Source organism: Sceloporus occidentalis, unplaced genomic scaffold (genome assembly GCF_023333645.1).
Source record: "Sceloporus occidentalis isolate IW3139 unplaced genomic scaffold, rSceOcc1.0.p SCAF_1, whole genome shotgun sequence".
Classification (NCBI taxonomy): Eukaryota; Metazoa; Chordata; class Lepidosauria; order Squamata; family Phrynosomatidae; genus Sceloporus; species Sceloporus occidentalis.
The window spans coordinates 126,287,418-126,306,259 of NW_028316981.1; the positions used below are offsets into that span (position 1 = coordinate 126,287,418).

At 40.0% G+C, this 18,842-nt stretch overlaps 1 protein-coding gene and 1 long non-coding RNA gene across 4 annotated transcripts in view; one reads left to right on the top strand and one right to left on the bottom strand.

The window, feature by feature from the left end:
- Positions 1–4,556, top strand: part of LOC149322103 (myosin-3) — a 45,841-nt gene extending 41,285 nt beyond the window's left edge. For both annotated transcript variants that reach the window (XM_089534679.1, XM_089534688.1), the window contains exons 33-40: positions 241–549; positions 643–846; positions 1,117–1,242; positions 2,414–2,584; positions 2,692–2,796; positions 2,885–2,980; positions 3,104–3,241; positions 4,388–4,556. In XM_089534679.1, the coding sequence (XP_089390805.1) occupies positions 241–549; positions 643–846; positions 1,117–1,242; positions 2,414–2,584; positions 2,692–2,796; positions 2,885–2,980; positions 3,104–3,241; positions 4,388–4,411 (1,173 nt within the window). In that variant the 3' untranslated portion in view covers positions 4,412–4,556. The remainder of the gene's footprint in view (positions 1–240; positions 550–642; positions 847–1,116; positions 1,243–2,413; positions 2,585–2,691; positions 2,797–2,884; positions 2,981–3,103; positions 3,242–4,387) is intronic.
- Positions 1–18,276, bottom strand: part of LOC149322102 (uncharacterized) — a 64,744-nt gene extending 46,468 nt beyond the window's left edge. For both annotated transcript variants that reach the window (XR_016282092.1, XR_016282091.1), the window contains exon 1: positions 18,171–18,276. This is a non-coding gene — a long non-coding RNA (uncharacterized LOC149322102). The remainder of the gene's footprint in view (positions 1–18,170) is intronic.
- Positions 18,277–18,842: the final 566 nt, after the last annotated feature.

An 18,842-nucleotide genomic window follows, 5' to 3' on the forward strand; every position in this document is an offset into this window, starting at 1 on the left:
AGTCCCATCACCTTAGCTGAAGCAAAAGACCAATGTGAGTATGCAATTCTCCTTTCTCAAATCATGGCTACTCTTCTTTAGCAAATCCTACCATGATTTTTCACTTTCCTGTTAACACATTAGCAGGTGTTTATCAAAGTAACTTCTACTTTCTCATAAGATCAGAAAAAATCAAGAACTATTGGTTTCTTCAAACCAAACATTAATGCATTCATTCATTATCCAATGTTTTTTCAATAGGCAGCTCTTGAACATGAGGAGGCCAAAATCCTTCGCATTCAGCTGGAGTTGACTCAGGTGAAATCTGAGATTGATAGAAAGATTGCTGAGAAAGATGAAGAAATTGATCAGCTGAAGAGGAACCACATAAGAACAGTGGAAACAATGCAAACTGCTTTAGATTCAGAAATTCGGAGCAGGAATGAGGCCATACGCATTAAGAAGAAGATGGAGGGGGATTTGAATGAAATGGAAATCCAGCTCAGCCATGCCAACCGCCTGGCTGCAGAGACACAGAAACACCTCAGGAATGTCCAAGGACAGCTCAAAGTACTTACTCATCAATCAGTCCTTTATATGAATGGTAAATATTATCACTCTAACAGTGCATCCTACTAAGAAATGTATTTTTTTTCTTTTTAGGACACACAACTACATTTGGATGATGCCCTCAGAGGCCAAGAAGATCTAAAAGAGCAATTGGCCATGGTTGAGCGCAGAGCTAACCTGATGCAGGCTGAGATTGAGGAGCTTCGAGCAGCTCTGGAACAGACAGAGAGGGGCAGGAAAATGGCTGAACAGGAGCTTCTGGATGCCACTGAGCGTGTGCAGCTCCTCCACACACAGGTATAGACTACAGCTGTTGCTGTAACAATATAGAACTGGGCAAGATGGATTAAATCATTCTGGCATTCTGTGTCCCAACAGCAGCCAGCCAAGATGCTCCTGGGAAACTCAAAAGCAGTATATAGTAGAGCTAGCTATCTAGGACTTTTGTCTCAGGTCCTGGTAACTAGACGTATCCTGCCTCTAAATTTGGGAGGAATCATTTTTTGATAATTGCTAGAAGCTGCTACCTAAAAAGGCACAACTCTATCTTCATTGTCTCTCCTTTAGAATACTAGTCTCATTAACACAAAGAAGAAGCTGGAAGTGGATATTTCTCAACTTCAAAGTGAAGTGGAAGATGCCATTAAAGAAGCCAGAAATGCAGAAGAGAAAGCAAAGAAAGCAATCACAGATGTAAGGACTTCATTTATTTTATCTTTTAGCAATTTACCTTTTTAGCAATTGCCACTCCCCCTTTATCTCATATTAGTGAGGGCACGGGCACATGACAATAGAAGAAGTGTATTCCCCTGCAGAAAAAGACCAGAAGTCAAGGCACCCCATCACAAGCCAAGCCAAACTGCAAGTAACAAATCTAGCAGGAAAATGTGCACCTATCCTGTTCTTCTCCCATCCATAAAGGGTAATGGACCCATCATTTCGCATTATGGAAGTTTCTGCACTCTAAAAATGCAGAGTAATGCATACCAAATGATGGGTCCATTACCCTTTATGGATGGGAAAAGAACAGGATAAGCATGTGTGGAGGGTGATAATCTTCCCCCCCTGATCACACAAATACCATGGATTAAGGGTGGGAGCAATCTACTTTGTGCCCATCTGATAATCTCCATTGTCAGGAAAAATTTATAGATGTTTCTATGCTCATATAACAAGAGAGAATCTTGATTAGTTGTAAATTCCCTCATTGAAAAGAGTTACTCATTGACGTGGTGTCAGCATGAGTTAGGATACTCTGGGAGCAGCCCAAAATATCATGGCCTCAAAGCTGCCTCAACCTCTCTCCATTACCTGCCCCCCTTCCCCATTCTGGGTGGCTGTTTAAAATGTGTCATGGTGGCCATGGTGGGTTACTTGCTCCAAGGTCAGAGTGATGTGCCTAGCATCAGTCACATGGCTGGGAGGCTCATTTTGACTTCAGAGTGAGTGATGTGTGGCGGTGGAAGCTGCACCAGGTGGCACAGTGGGAAGCATTTTAAATGGTCACCTGGCATTAGAAGAAAGGGTTCTGGCTCTTCTGGGAAGATTAGGAGCAAACAGGAAAGTTTTTTCCATTCTATTTTAAGAGGGGTATATCCCAGGTTTGGTGCTGAATGAACTGGACATTGTCTGGATTGCTTGCACCAAACTTGGAGATTGGGTCCTATGTAATCTGGACTCCCTATTAAGAGGGCAACAGAAGGTCAGTTTATTTGACCCATGCAGACAAAGCCATAGTTGATTAGGACAGGTTCTTTCTGAGGATCCCACATTGTCCTCCCAAACTCTACTGAGCTGTTGTTCTTTGCTTTTTGTGCACTAGTATTTATAGCTTTTGATCTGAACATATTTTTTCTGTTTCAAGGCGGCCATGATGGCAGAGGAGTTGAAAAAAGAGCAAGACACAAGTGCTCACCTGGAAAGAATGAAAAAGAATCTGGATCAGACAGTGAAGGACCTGCAGCTACGCCTAGATGAGGCAGAACAGCTTGCCCTGAAAGGGGGGAAGAAACAGATACAGAAGATGGAAGCCAGGGTAAACACTGGGGGTGAAGGCTGGTGCCACACTTCAGAATTCTCCATAACTGTGAAGCTCCTATTTCAGATTTGCTGAGTCACATCATTTATCACTTGACTTCTTAGATTCGAGAACTAGAATCTGAACTAGAAGGAGAGCAAAAGCGAGCTACAGAAGCCATAAAAGGTATTCGCAAATATGAACGGAGAGTCAAAGAGTTGTCTTTCCAGGTAAGAAAACAAGCAGGCAACCTGTCTCCCAGGTCTTTGTTTCCTTGGAAAACATATATATTGATTAATGTGCTGCCCACTTTTCTAGGGTGAAGAGGATAGGAAAAATGTGATCAGGTTACAGGATTTGGTGGATAAGCTTCAACTGAAGGTCAAATCCTATAAGAGACAAGCAGAGGAGTCTGTGAGTTATTTACACATTATGTTTTTATTTGGGGGGAAATGTCCCAGCTTTGACACTAGAGACAGAAATGTAACTTGTTTTTTTTTGCTGAGTATTTTCTGTGTGGTTCCTCCTTGGGTACAGGATGAACAGGCCAACGTTCACCTCTCCAAATACAGGAAGGCACAGCATGAGCTGGAAGAGGCTGAGGAAAGGGCTGATATTGCTGAGTCTCAGGTCAATAAGCTTCGAGCAAAGAGCAGAGAAATTTCTAGTACAAAGGTAAGTGACACATCATATCTGATGGCAAACAATTTATGCTAGCTAGAGGATTTAATTGTATTTATGGATAGCTGCTGCAGCAGTGAATGGAAAGGAACAGAAAATCCTAGTGGGAGTTAGTGTCTTCCATTAACCTGGGAGTTAGTGTCTTCCATTAAAAGCATTGCTTAGAGAGGAAGAAACAATATGCCAATTCAGGTTCAGGTTAGAAACAGTCTGGAAACAGTTCAGGTTCAGATTTTGTGCAGTTTCAGTATCAGTGAAATTAATGAAATTAGGCAGGCAGGGAAAGAGTATGGCTCCAATAGGAACTAACATATAGGCAAGAGATTCTGCAAAGCCTTACTCTACTGTTTTCTGCTAATTAAGCAGCCATATGTGACTGCAAAGCTCTCACTCGAAGCTTCTACTGTTGCCTCTTTGAGAAGTTAAAGTCATTATCTTGGACAACCAGTTTGAACATTTCACCACTTCCCCAATAGGTAGTCTTGCCTTTGCTCAAAGGTACAAGGATGATGCCCATTTAAGCCCTCTTCACATGAACACGTATCGAGGAAGTGGGATTATGCTCATCTGCTTTATGTGTGCACAAACACAGTCCTGACCCACATAATCTTTGTCCCTGTGTAATCTCTGCACAGGTTCAAGCCCATCTCCAGTCTTAGGAGAGTGTCTGAAATGTTGCTGTTGATGCAAAAATGATGATGACCTCTCCTCACTTTATCTCAATATTTTAGCTAGTACTGCAACCAGGTTAAAATGAAGGTCATTCTAAATTTGGGGAAACAATGGAAGAGGCCAGGTATGTGCTCAACATTTAAAACACATCTTCAGATCTTGGCTTATTCCAAAGCTATTAAGCAGTAGTTTCCCAGTGAAGACCTAAGAGGAAACTAAAGATGTACTAGCTAGTGTAAAGAGAGGATCAGAAACGCCATGCCCTTCCTACAGTGATCCATATTACCTTTCAGGATTTGTTTTAAAAGAAAGTGGGGTGAGGCAGCACACCTGTCCTTGCAGATAAGGCTTTGCTTGTTTATGCAAGCAAGCCACAGAATTAGGGCCAATTATCTAATTTGCACAATATGGTGGCTGCAACTCCACATTGTCTTCCTAACATTATTTTTCTTTTTTTCTTTTTGCCAGGTGGTAATAGAAAGTGAAGAGTAATTTCACTTCAGGTCTGAAGCCAAGAATGTATGCAAAATGCATATGTCCTCTGAGCCCTGAAGTTGTTTGAAAACTGTAGTAATCCTGTAATATTTCCTCAGTCACCCCAATAGAAAATAAACTGTGCTTTGCATAAAAGTTTGGTGATTTTCCCCCTTATGTTAACAGTCTAAAGCACCAGTGGAGGTAAAGAGGCTGCAACACTAATTATTTGTTCTGTAGATGCTACCTGCTGTATTTCTTTTTTACTGAAGAATGAACAAAGGGTCATTTGCAAACATTCAAAACTCATTTGTGACTTTGTGTAGTCAGAGAGAATCCTGTTGGTGACATATGCTGGCTAGTAACATTACTAGAGGGGTGTGGGGAGTCCCTTGCCAGGGTGGGCTATTTGCTGTGACTCTCTTTTCCTTGAGGATGGAGCTATTTTGTAATTTAAAAAAACTACTCTTGCTCAGGAAGATGCCCTGTCTTTGCTGTCTTGGTTTGGGGGGGATGGCTGTGGCAGGATCATGATTCCCTGGTGTGAGACCCTTCAGCCCATCTGCACCACCATCCCAGGGGTTCCATGAAAGTGATACCTTGAGTTAGTGCACTGGGTGACACCAGCCCTAGTGATGCCACTAATGCTGGCCTAACCTATGTTTATGAGGGTGTATGTACTCCAATGGATATTGTGGAAGGAGGATCTCCTTGTTCAATATGTCCTAGTATATAACTTTAGCTTAATAGAGTTGAGGCACAACCTCTTGTCCACTCAAGATAAGAAAAAAAAAACTTGAAAGTTTCCCAAACATTATTAAATGACCAAGCCATTTGGTAGAGAAACAGAATACATATATATGGGAAGGATGGGGAAATTCCCTTTCCCCTTTCATTTTTTTAGTTTTGGTCCTGTTGGATTCAGAGCACTGAGAAAGAGGGAGCTGGAGAGAGAGAGAGTCTTATCACATTTAAAAAAGTGTCTTATCCCAAATGGGATACAGTTGCATTTTGGATGAAGAGCAGATATTACCACATTTAAATCACCACTGTTGCTGGCAATTTAAATGTGATAATATCTGCTCTTCATCCGAGACGTGACTGTATCTCATCTGGGATAAGTCACTTTTTTACAAATGCGATTATCTTCTTCTTCTTTTCTCTTCCCTCTATTTTTGTCAGACTGAAACAAGGTGTGGCAAAGGTGGAAGTGAAAAGATTCTACCCACAAATCCATGCCCGATCAAACTCTTCCCTATCAAATATTTGAATGGTGGATGAAAGGATTTTGTTCAGGTTGGAAAATAAAGTTTAGCTGAAAGCTGTATAGGGCTACATAAATAAAACAAGGAGTCTTCCAAGAGGAACTATGAAGAATTTTAACTCTCATAAAATACAATAAAAAGTTTACATTGATGAACTGCATTTTTACTGGCAACAAACTGGATCTTATTTTAGCGACATATTTGACACCTGAATTGCAAAGGTCTTTGAACCTAGCAGGGATGCAAGGGGGAAAGAACAGAAAAGAATGAAAGGTGTCTGATCTTTTCCATGCTGGTAAACAGCACTGAACAGTAGCCAATTCTTTCAGATGTGTCTCCCCATCAACTTGAAGCAGACATAATTCCTGCACAACATATGTACTTCTAGGAAGGGTGACCTCTGGTGGCTGTAGGAAATAATGGCCAAACGTCAATTTGATTTTCATAGTAGAACAGGATGCCAGCTAATTTCAGTTATTAAAAAGGAACAGCAAGTAAAACCACAGGAACAAACCAGCATGACATGCAGAACTACTATTACTACTAGTAGAAAAAAACCTCTAGAAAAATATTTTAAAGTTTATTTATCTCTGTTTTGGATTTTACAAGTTTGTATGTGCTTCAGATGCTCAGAATAATCTCCTTTTTGCAAGGGTTTTGTCTAGTTCCTTTTAGAGAGCCAGATTTTTACTGTCTTGGGAGCAGAGGTCTGTCAGAAATAGAAGTGCAAAATTATGAATACAAAAAGGAGACTAATTTAATTCAGTACAAGAAGGACACTAGCTACCTTGAATCCCATCTTAGGAGAATGTTGGGGTAGAAATTCAATAAAATAGATCGATAAACCTGCCAGCTTCAGCCAACAGGTTCTTTTATAGCTATGCAGTGCTTAAGGAATGAAAAAAACAGGGACTAGAGCTCTCTCATCATAAAGAGATTCTGTGTGTGTCAATCTCCACTGCAATAAAAATGTATAGTGCCAAAGGTGGTCTTTTGCAGCTAAACCTTGGGATGCTACCTTAAAAAAACCCCTAACATTTTAAAGACATAGCTGTGTTAGTCTGGAAAATCAGTATGCAAAGGGATCTTGCAGCACCTTTGAGACTAACTGAAAGAAAGAACAGTTAGTCTCAAAGGTGCTAACAAGAACCCTTTGCATACTAACATATTGAAGTGAGTTACTTGTTTTGAAAACATGCTGCATTCATATTAATATTAGTATTTTAATGAGCACTTAACAACTAAAATTTAATTTTAAATTTATTTCTTATTTTTCAAGAACATCCATTACAAAAGCCGCAAAGGCCCTCCCCTCTGATGACCCTAAAAACAATATTTTAGAACTAATACTTTTTATTTATTGCCCTTCAGTCCACCAGCATCCCCAAGGCAATGTGCTATGGATAAAAACATCCAAAACATTGAATGTTGTTCTGTGCCTTCATGTCATTTCTAATTTATGGTTACCTGGCCTAAGATTACAGTACAAGGTTTTCTTGGCAAGATTTGTTTAGGGAGGATTTGCCCTTCCTTTCTTCTGAGGCTGAGAAAGTGTGACTTGTCCATGATCACACCATGGCTGGGAGTTTTATTTTTGTTAGTCTAATGGGTCGATTTTTATTGGTCTTATCACAAATTAGTTTTACCACAGAAACTTGTACATTTTCATTTATGGAATGTAAATCTAAGGCAAAGACCAATGTAAGTCTTTGTTGCTTAGTGGCTTCATCTGCAATGCACAATTAATGCAGTTTGAAACTGCTTTAATTACCAAGGCTCAATGCTATGGAATTAAGGGATTTGTGGATAACTCTGGCATCAGAGCACTCTGACAAAGGCGAAATATGTCATAAAACTACAGATTCCAGGATTCCATAACATTGATCCATGGCAATTAAAGCAGTGGCAAATTGCATTAATTCTGCCATGCAGATGCAGCCTCAGATGGGTGGTGAAGCTGTTGTTAGTTTGGTCATCCTGCCAGTTAAAGTCGTCCTCAAGAAGATGCCCACTATGACTGCCATAGAAGGACTGCAAAGAGCTATGTTGCTATAACTGTTACAAACCTCAAGGTTTGAGACTGTGATGATGTGGAGGTCTATACATAACAGGAAAATTGCATACACCCAAAAGAACTATATAAAAATGAAAAACCCTAACAGTAGTTCAATGTCAGGCAGGTTCTCTAGAACAGGAAAGCAGACAAAAATACCAGCAGAGTCAAAATCACAGAAGTAATAGCCATTGCCTGGTAACTTCTCTTTGAATACAAGATGGATGTGGGAGTGGACAGAGATACTGCCTATTCTATTTTTCTTGACAGGCTTTCATCCTGAGCAGGGATTTAAACCCTGGTGTCCCAGAGTCCTAGTCCAACACTCAAACCACTACCCCGTGTTGGCTCCCCAAATATTAAAAACATGACCAAAACCAATTTTAAAAAACCCTAAAACTAAAAGAAAGTTCTAAAACAATGGGCAATTAAAAACAACTAAAAGGCAGCCCCTCCAAATATGATAGTAAAAAAAATTGGAAAAGGATGTTACTCCTTCATGTTGTTCCTTTTAATGTGTTATTTTTAAGTTCTTTTTTCAAGCACAAAGATGGTGTCACAGGGACCTTCTTATTACAAATCGACCTTGCACAGTTTGCAAAGACTTTTCACATCACTTATTCCCATTGTCACTCCACAGTCCTCCTCTCCTACTATGCAAAGCCACCTAGAAAATGAAGGAAGGATGCAGAGGTTCACAATACTGTATGATCTTCACTATGATGTTTGTTGCTGCAGGCCAGTGATATAATGCAAATTTCTATTGCCCCAAAAGCTTTAACATGCCAGACTCTTCTGCTAACAAATGATTTGAAGAAAATAGAAATAAGCAAAAAATTCTCCATCTGTCTTAGGCATTACACTAGGAATAGGCAAAATGCACTTTTCTACTCCCCGCTATTTGCTGGCTAATGGCATCCCCAGTGCTTGAGAAAAAGTGAGACATAAATAGTGGGATCCTAAGATGAACCTATCCTGGGTTTTTCTTGTCGAGATTTGTTTAGAGGGGGTTTGCCTTTGCCTTCCTCTGAGGCTGAGAAAATGTGACTTGCTCAAGGTCACCCAGTGGGTTTGCAATACTGAGTAGGGATTCGAATCCTGGTCTCTAGAGTCGTAGTCCAACACTCAAACCTCTACACAATGCTGGCTCTCTCACACTGGCCCAAGACTGACCTCTCCCGAAAAAGCTCTGAACCAAAAGTGGACATTCAATGATGTCCATGTCTGATTTCCCCCATGTTTTTTTTTAAAAAAACTATAATCCCCCCCCCCTTTTTTTTTGGTTAAGCATGAATTGTGGCAGCTGATATTTGTTAAAACTGGGTACCCAACCCTGCTAAATTTGCTTCTCTGTCTCTTGCAAATAATTATCAGATTACTAATAATTATTCTCTTGCAAGCATTTATCATTGAGCTACAACCATCTGAGAAGAAAACAACATTGCTGTGAAAAGGGTGGCTTTGTATTCCCTAAAAAGAGACATGCTGAGAAACAAATTGCTGAGGGGGAGAGTGAAAGCTGAACCACTTGACAGGGTCCAGATGCCACCTCTCTCAGGAAGGGCATGTGCTTATGCCAAAAGTCTAAGTATAGGCAGTCTTCAAGGGATTCTTGTGGTTATTCTATCCCCCCATAAAGCATTCCACAGGAGCATGATTGCCTGCGCTTTCTTTTTGAGAAGGATGGTGATGTCATGATACTACAGACAGCTTTATGAGGTTTTAAACTGGCAATCCCTCTCCATAGACCAGTACATATATATAGCTAACTGAGTCTTTACCAGTTGGAATTAGAGATTTCTTTAGAATTCAGATTACTGTCCAGATTCAAAGCATCTTGTCAAAGCATCTTGTCAAGCTAGAGTAGGATGCTTGTAAATAGCAGTTTATTTGCTATAAATAGCAAACTGTATTTGGAAACTGATGTATATCATGATCATAATCATTTTATTGATTTATATCCTGCCCTTTCCCCAAAACTCAGACTCAGAGTGGCTTACAATATTAAAAAGTACAATTAAATATATACAAAACTGATACATTATTGCCTTAATAACATGCAATTATTAAGGGGAAATCAAGAACATGGGCTGAGGAATAAAGTAGCTTTCAATGCTATTCTGGCAGAGCTATGTGCCATTTATTGCCCTTCAAGCCAAAATTTAGCAGATGAAATTTTCCTAACATTTTTAATGAGCACTTTACTAAAGTGTTTTTTAAAAATTATTTTGTAAGAAAAGTCATTAGAAAAGCCCTCAGTGCCCTCCCTTCTGATGACCCTAAAAACAATGTTTTATAGCTAATGCTTTTAAATTATTTATTTACTTATTACTGTAGACGCAGCAATAGGGGACATCTTAGTTGCTCAATTTCCACCAGTAAATGTAACTGCAAAAAGCACAGATGTCTTGTCTGTTCCAAAAGATGGTCAGTAAATAGGAACACATTTGAGTGCCCTTTCATACAACTGTCAGATGCTCAGTATATATTCCTGCGGACATCAGTGGGATGGCACTGGGAAATATTCCCAGTATAGGTATGCTTGTTTTATGCTCTGCACCAGAGAAGAGCTCTTTATCGTGGGAGAGAAAGCAAAGGCAATGTATGGTGTGCTCTATAGAAAGCAGACAGATTGGACAGACTGCTGGCTTGATCCAATAGGGCTCTTATGTGAAGGAATGAATGAAAAAATTCTTATCTCTGGTTCTTCTAAATATGAAATATAGCCTGCACTGCTGTGCATTACCACATGGCGTCTCCCTAAAGCTGGACAGGGGATTCAGGATAAATAATAAATTCCAGTGAAGCTGACATGGAGACAGATATATGAGAAGAGTTTTTCATCTGTGCTCAGAGCTATTTTGATTAAGGCCCTTGAGAGGAAGAAAATTGGATCAGGCAAGTGTTGAAAGAGTTGGTCATTTTCATAGCTGCTATAATTTACCACCTCTTCTTACCTATTTCTACATTGATTTCTCTCAAGACAGAATGGCAAACTGTGAGAAAAATTCAGACAGTTGACTAGGATTGAAAATTGAATAGGAACTCATGCTGTCTTTCTAAACATGGGTGACAACACTTACTCCTGATGTGAAAATTTTTAAATGTTAATATGTAGTCCCCAGAAACAAGAAATCTTTAAACACCACTGCACTCATTATGATCTCAAATGCAGCCTTCAGAATGTGCTGGCCAGAGGTGCAATAACTGGTTTAAATTCATATTTCATCACAGGAAACTCATTGAAATTCATGTGATGCAGGAGTCATTATGATCTTACTCCCCATTGATTTCAACGGGTCTATTCTATCATTCTAACATATTGTTTCCAGTTTAGAAGCATTTGCATCCAAGTATGTCCTGCTACAAAACATGTAAAGTTTTGACTGTTTTCATTGTAACAGAACAGAGGGTATACTGATGTGAAGTCGAAGGCTTTGATGGCCAGCATCCATAGTTTTTTGAGGGTTTTTCAAGCTATGTGGCCATGTTCTAGAAGAGTTTCTTCCTGACATTTCACCAGCATCTGTGGCTGGCATCATCAGAGAATGCTTGCCTGGAAAGGAGTTGGGTATATATATTGGCAGGCCTCAGGGTGGGAGGGTCTGCAGAATAGGATTAGTGTCTGCTTGATTATTGCTCATTATCTGCTGGGAAACCCCTGACCCTGGGAGATTTCTCATTTGCATTTGTTGAGTCTTCCTCTTGCATTTGTTGAATCTTGATCATGTTACAAACCATCCTGGGCATAAAATACTGTTTGAAAACACTGAAATTCTGGACCAGGCCAATCACTACCATGTCCGGATGCACAGGGAAGCCATTGAAATCCACAAACACCTGGACAATTTCAACAGGAAAGAGGAAACCCTTAAAGTAAACAAGGTTTGGCTACCAGTCCTGAAAAATAGCAAGAGGAAGACTCAACAAATGCAAATGAGAAATCTCCCAGGGTCAGGGGTTTCCCAGCAGAAAATGACCACTAATCAAGCAGACACTAATCCTCTTCTGCGGATCCTCCCACCCTGAGGCCTGCCTTTAGCAATAGAACAATACACTTGCAAATCACTCCTGCCTTTCCAGGTCACACAATATATATACCCAATTCCTTTCCAGGCAAGCATTCTCTGAAGATGCCAGCCACAGATGCTGGTGAAACATCAGGAAGAAACTCTCCTAGAACATGGCCACATAGCCCGAAAATCCCACAAAAAACTATAGAGGGTATACTCATATGTGAACACGTTGTACTCACAAATTAAAAAGTGAGAGATTACTATTCTTTTGGATGAGAGTACCTTGTAAACCCAATTGGTCTTTCATCTTCTTTCACTGGCATAGTGTTATGATGTAAATCTGTAAATCAGCATAGACATCCAAATGTATAGTCTTTCTCCCCAACCATATTTCCAGCATCATCTGTGGCTTGCTCTTGTTGGTGTATCTTTGGTACAAGGAGATAGTTAACATCCCTATACCTGTCCAACCAGTGTAAATCAATTATAGGATTGCATAGTGAATCCCAGAAGGCCAGCATGTTGTAGTGGTTAGAGTATTGGACTATGACTCTGGAGAACAGGGTTCGAATCCCTGATGAGCCATGAAACACACTGGGTGACCCTGGGCAAGTCACATTCTCTCAGCCTCAGAGGACGGCAATGGCAAAGCCCCTCTGAAGAAACTTGCCAAGAAAACCCTGTGATAGGTTCACTGTAGGGTCGCCATAAGCCAGACCTGATGAAGGCACACCACCATCAGCATTACCACCAGCACCACAACATTGAATCCCAATATATGAAAAAGACATTAACTCTGCTGAAAAAGCATGTCTACTGGTTCAGTCTTCTTCTTCTTCAACTGCCTACAGTAATGTTCATCATCACAAGAACTTTGTAATTTTAAGAAACAGTGTAGAATTGACTTTTCTTCCCACCCAATCCTTATTTTCTTTTCTGTTTTGTATTCGATACTGAGTCTGTGGACATGAAATCTATTAGTTATTACTAAATTGAAAGCTGTTCTGAGGGCTTCTTCTAATGAAGAGTAGGGCAAAGATACCTTAAAATAAACATACATTGCTGTTAGTTTAGTATCCATCTCTAGATTTTTTGGTCAATGTCTCAGTGACCCCTAGTGACAAAGTACAGGTCAGAATGAATCTCCGTTAAATTAACACTGTGTTTTGCTGATTTGTTACGGAACAAAATATGCTCCTGAGCTTTAAGGGTTTGGGAGATAATTCTTATACGTAAGAACACTTCTCAAACTATTATTGGAGATAATATGATCCCTTTGCACCCCTCCCTGAGTTTGGTGTAATAGATTACAGGTTTTTATGATTGCCTCTTTGCCTGAGGATGCCATGCATACACTTTAGCAATACATGTAGGGCATTCCCCTCCCGCTTGCTCATTTCATGTTTTCTTAGGACCACCAAATAGGTTTGCTGAGGGCAATTTTTATATGAGATCTTAGCAATCATCTTGCCTTATTCATGGTTTTTTTAACAAGATGTCCAGACTGTATCTTCTGTTTCTCCAGTATTGCCTTTTCCTTTTTTTTAATGAACGAAATTCCACTGATGGCAGAAAGGTGTAAGAATTCTACAGTGTCTTTCACCTAGGAACATGAGCGCTACTACTGTTCATAATGACAAAGCATTATTCAACTAGTCTATCTTTTCTCTCTTAACCTTTTTTCTTTTGTAAGAAAAGAAAAAGGTGGAAGCAATAATGGGGAAAACATGGGCAGCCTGTATACTAAAGATGACAACATCTGGAACATCCATGAATGAGGCCAGGTGATTGTACAGGGATTCAGGGTGGAGAAATTTGCATAAAAGGGTGTATCCTTTCTGAAGGTGCTCATTTGGATGCTTCTTGTGACTTAAAGCTACACCCGTCTATGTCTGTGTGTTCCTTCACATTACCTGTTGACTTATGACAATTCCATAAATTTCATAGGGTTTTCTTAGACAAGGAATACTCAGAGTCTGCCAGATCCATCCTCGGAAATATAGGTTACATCAATTGGTATTGGTTGGCCATCCATGTACCAATCAGGGCTGACCATGCTTAGTTTCTGATGCCTTCAGGGTATTTAAGCTACACCTGACTTCTGCTAAAATTCAGTAGAAAACATCCCCCTAGCAATCCACAATTAGCTATGCAAACACTGCCCCCAAGTGGCTAAGCAGTAGCTCACACCTGTTAACCCCTTTTTGGACTCAAAAACGAAAGGGGGGCAAATCTGCTGTTCCTCATAATTCATACAGCTCTGTGAAGTCAGAGGATGATCGACTTAATTTGGAGGCACAGGAGCCCAGCTGCTGAGGGTGTGGAAGACAAGCAGCAATTTAAAAAGCTGCCTTGCCACCCCAAGAACCATCACCTGCCTCTCCCAGAAACACAAGGGACCAGCAGAGAGACTCTGGAGGCACAGGAGCCCAGCTGTCCCCCTGTCATTGTCCTTGATTGTAATGTTTTAAGATTATGTATCACTTATATTGTTTTCAGGATTGGGATGGGGGTTGAGAATGGGGATTATTTTCTATTTTACTTGTTTTCTTAGTTTATTGCTATGTAATTTGCTTTGTTAATTTTATTGCTGTTGTAAATTGCTATGTATTTTTGCTATTTATTGCTATTGTGAATTGCTTTGTTATTTTATTGTTATTGTTTATTTGCTTTGTACTTTCTTTATTGTTGTAACCCGCCCTGATTCCTTGTGATTGGGCGGGCTATAAATAAATCCTTATTATTATTATTATTATTATTATTAATTTCACTCAAATGTTTGTGGAAAACAATTCATAGCTTTCAGACACAAGCTGCAGTCCTGTTGGTTAGTTCAAACAAGACAGACCCATATTAATCAGTTACTGAATGAAAAGTCAATACATGTTGCTGTTGCTCTTGTGTGCGTTCAAGTCCTTTATTACTTATGGCAACTCTAAGGTGAACCTAGCATGGGGTTTTCTTGGCGATATTTGTTCAAAGGATGTTTGCCATTGCTTTCCTCAGAGGCTGAGAGCATGTGACTTCTTCAAGGCCACCAGGTGGGTTTCATGGCCAAATAGGGACTTGAATTCTGGTCTCCAGTGTCATAGTACAACACTCAAACAACTATGCCATGCTGGTAACACATAAGTAAATCCAACTAATTCAGTGGCTCAATTCTTGTTGCTACTAACAGTAGAATTTAGGCTACAGGATGCCACAAGTAGTCTTGAACCCTGCTCGCACATACCTGTTTCTACTACTTTTTGAATGGTTGCAATTGTGTAGTGAATATGTAGGACTGTGTGGCAACTCACAAGAAGAAACCATCTCTGCATAGAGTGAGAAGGTGCTGCAAAGTTAGCAGCCACTGTGCATTAAACTTCCTTCCTAAAGGCCATAGACATTCCTTGATCCTTACTTATCTGTAGTGGTTATATGCTGTTGTATATTGCCTTTCAACAGGAATGCTTTCAAAAGGATTCAGAAAAAATGTTGAAAATAAAGTATAAGATCTAAAAATCAGAATAAAAAAATCTAGATAGTGGAAACATAAAAACAAAGGCTGACATCCCATTGAGCAACAGTGCATAAGCTAGACTTATGAAATTGCAACTGTTTGGTAATATATTTATTTATTTTATTAGCAGTAGTAGAAAATCAACTCATTTGAAATGTGCTGGAGAAGAGTACTTAGGATACCATGGACAGCCAAGAAGACAAACGGATTCTTGAACAGATCAGACCAGGGCTCTCTTTGGAAGCAAAGATGATCAAGTTGAGACTATTGTATTTTGGCCACATAATGAGAAGGCATGGATCACTAGAAAAAACAATAATGCTAGGAAAGATAGAAGAAAGAGAGGAAGACCAGATGAATAGACTCAATCAGGGGAGTTGCAGGCAAGGCCTTGCAGGATCTGAGCAGGGCAGTGTAGGATAGGGATTCTTGGAGATGTCTCATCCACAGGGTTACCATGAGTTGGAACCGACTCAAAGGCAGCTAACAACAACAAAAGCATCTTGCTTTCCTCCCCCAAATTGGGCCAAAAGCCTCTAAGTGATGGAGGTCTATTCTGCTAGCTAGGGGATGAGGGAGTTGAAAATGGGAGCTTTGCCACTCAAATAAGAATTTTGACCCCCATGGTACTGTATTTTCTGGTGTATAAGACTACTTTTTAACCCAAGAAAATCTTCTCAAAAGTCGGGGGTCGTCGTATACGCCGGGTGTTGTCTTATAGGGCAGGTGTTGAAACTTCCGAGCCGGACTGGAGAATCTGCAGTCGCCGCATATGGTGGGGGGAGCTCAAAAACGGCAGCATCCCCACCATATGCGATGATCATATGAAATTAGCTACTGCTCTGACAGTCTTGGAGACAGGGAGGGCTGGGCAGGCAGGGAGAAGTGACCAATCCAAGCAGGCTTTGTATACAACAAGGTTTCCTGCTAAGTACCTGCATGTCATAAGCATTTGAATTAAAATTACCATATTGAAATCAAATCTGATGTTTTTTAATTTTTATTTGGTGTGCGTTGGAAGAGGGGTAGTCTTATATGGTGAGTATATCCCAAACTCTTTATTTTAACTGGAAAAGTTGGTGGTCGCCTTATATGCCCAGTTGTCTTATATGCCGGAAAATATGGTATTTTCCTTCAGTCCCCAAATTTCCAGCACTTCAGAGAATGAGATACCTAGAACTCTTCTGTTTGCTTTGCTTTCACTCTGCTTTTTTCTGGATGTCTAAAGTGTACTTTTGAAAACTCAACTGAGGGTTTTAGTTATGCAGTGCTAAAAATTGGAGACTGAAGGAAAATGTAATGGGTGTGGGGGGAATGCCCTCATTTCCCCTCCTATAACTACAACCTGTTATATGTTTACAAGATAACTACAAGAAAAAAGCATGGGATATACCCCTCCATCATGATGTATTTGAAATGTTCATTTTAAAGTATGTAATTTTCACTAAGTGAGAAAATGCACTTATGTAGACTTAACACAAGACACTGTACACTTGACTTCTATATCAAACAAAAAGCTATACTTTTAAAAATATTGAAATACTTTTACCAGAATATAATATTGAAATACTTCAATATATTAGCAGAGGTAAAAGTGTTTTCAAAATCAAGAAGCCAGTGAAATTTTTCATCAGGTTTGGGCTGAGATATGAATAACCTACTCTGGAGAAGAGGAAAGATGGAACAGGTTGCTTATCTGTAATTTATGTTCTTTGAGTAGTCGTTTGTGGCATTCACACATATGAGTCTGCACCTACAGATCTGCTCCTTAGAAGCTTCTAGAAAACTTTTGAGGTGCTGACGCATTCATGACCCCTATAAAAGCTGCTCAGCAGTGGAGTGAACTGCTTCAGAGGCTGGTTGACTCTCCATCTTTGGAGGTCTTTAAAGAGAGATTCAATGGGCATTTTCCAGGCATGATTTAGCAATGGATTCCTTCATGGCAAGAGGTTAGACTGGTCCTCATGACTCCTAGTTCTAAGATTCTAATTTTATGTGATGCATAGCAACCAAGACAAAGGATCTGATCTTCAAGGAGATGAGGATGAGGATGTGTTGGTGGTAGTTGAGCTTCTTACACTAGGCCACTGCTCTCTCAGCTAGTAAGAGTTGTAAACTCAGCTTCACTACAAGGATGGCAGGGTTGATGGATCTGTCTTCTCAGGAAAGTACTAAAGGAGCCATAATTGTATCAGGAAACAATCGGGAGGATGACAAATCTGTTTCCTGCTCTCTTCAGTAACTGAAGCCCTTCCACACTATTCAATTGTAGCACTATGGATTCCACTTTAATGGCCATGGCATGATCCTGTGGAACCCTCTCGGGGTTTGTAGTTTGGTCACAGGAACCAGAAGTCTCTGGCTAAGGATTCAAAAGGCCCCTCCCTCTATTTCTAATCCCAGGATGCCATAGGAAGGAATTATAGACAAGGCAATAGTGCTATAACTGTGTTGTATGAAAAGGCTCCAGTTACAGAATGTATAGATTTTCATACCCTTGTATGTCAGCATATAAAGATATTGTTTGCACAGCAGTATTGCCTGGGCAACTAAACCACATAGTCTCCCTGAGAATACACAAACAAATAGGGCTATTACTCTCTGGGTTTGAATTACAAGAAGGAAGGAAAAGATAGCAAGTTCAAAGGAAGTTAGAGCACAACAGACTGGCAGGCGCTCATCCATGCAGCCAAGAGACATCTGTCAAACTGGCTGCTACATGTCATTTTCTATCTAAATATGAGCAGCGAAGTAGACATTTGGGAAGGCTGAGAGGTGGCAAAAATGGACAGATGCCATTCTAAAAAATTATTTGCCTTGTTATTCCTCCCTACCCACGTAAAATAACATTTCTCCAAGACTTGAAGCCACACAACAACAAACAACATTTAGTTTAAATCATTTTCCCCCACAGGCAATGGGATAAATCCTTTTATCATACCTGAGGGTAGTATGTTTGCTTAGGATACACAGAGTAGACCACAGGTTACAGACAGTGTTGTCTTCCAACAACTCAGCACTGGTCTCCCTGCTCCATAGGTAGAATCACCTACTCCAAAGGGAGTGACTGCAACTCTTGCTCTGTACTCTGATTCTGTACAACTTGGAAATAGTTCCACAGAGCTTCCTTTTTCTAACCACTAGACGGAGACAGAGTCCCAAGAGACCGTCACCACTTTACTGTACAAGTTGAGTCTCTGTTATACGAAATGCTTGAGACCAGAAGTGTTTGGGATGTTGGAGTTTTTCCATATTTTTGAATATTTGTATATACATAATGAAATAGCTTGAAGATGTGGCCCAAGTCTAAACATGACATTCATTTATGTTTCATATACACCTTATACACATAGCCTGAAGGTAATTTTATTTATTTATTGTATAATTTTATGCACAATATTTTTAATAAGTTTGTGCATGAAACAAAGATTGTGTAACACCAAACCATTAGAAAGCAAAGGAATCACTGTCTCAGCCACCCATCTGGATAGTGTTGAATTTTGGAGTATTTTGGATTTCAAAATTCCAGATAAGGGAGACTCAACCTATATTTTGCTTTTAGTTTGCAATCCCATTTTCATCCTGCCATTGAACTTGTGTCCAAAAGTCTTAC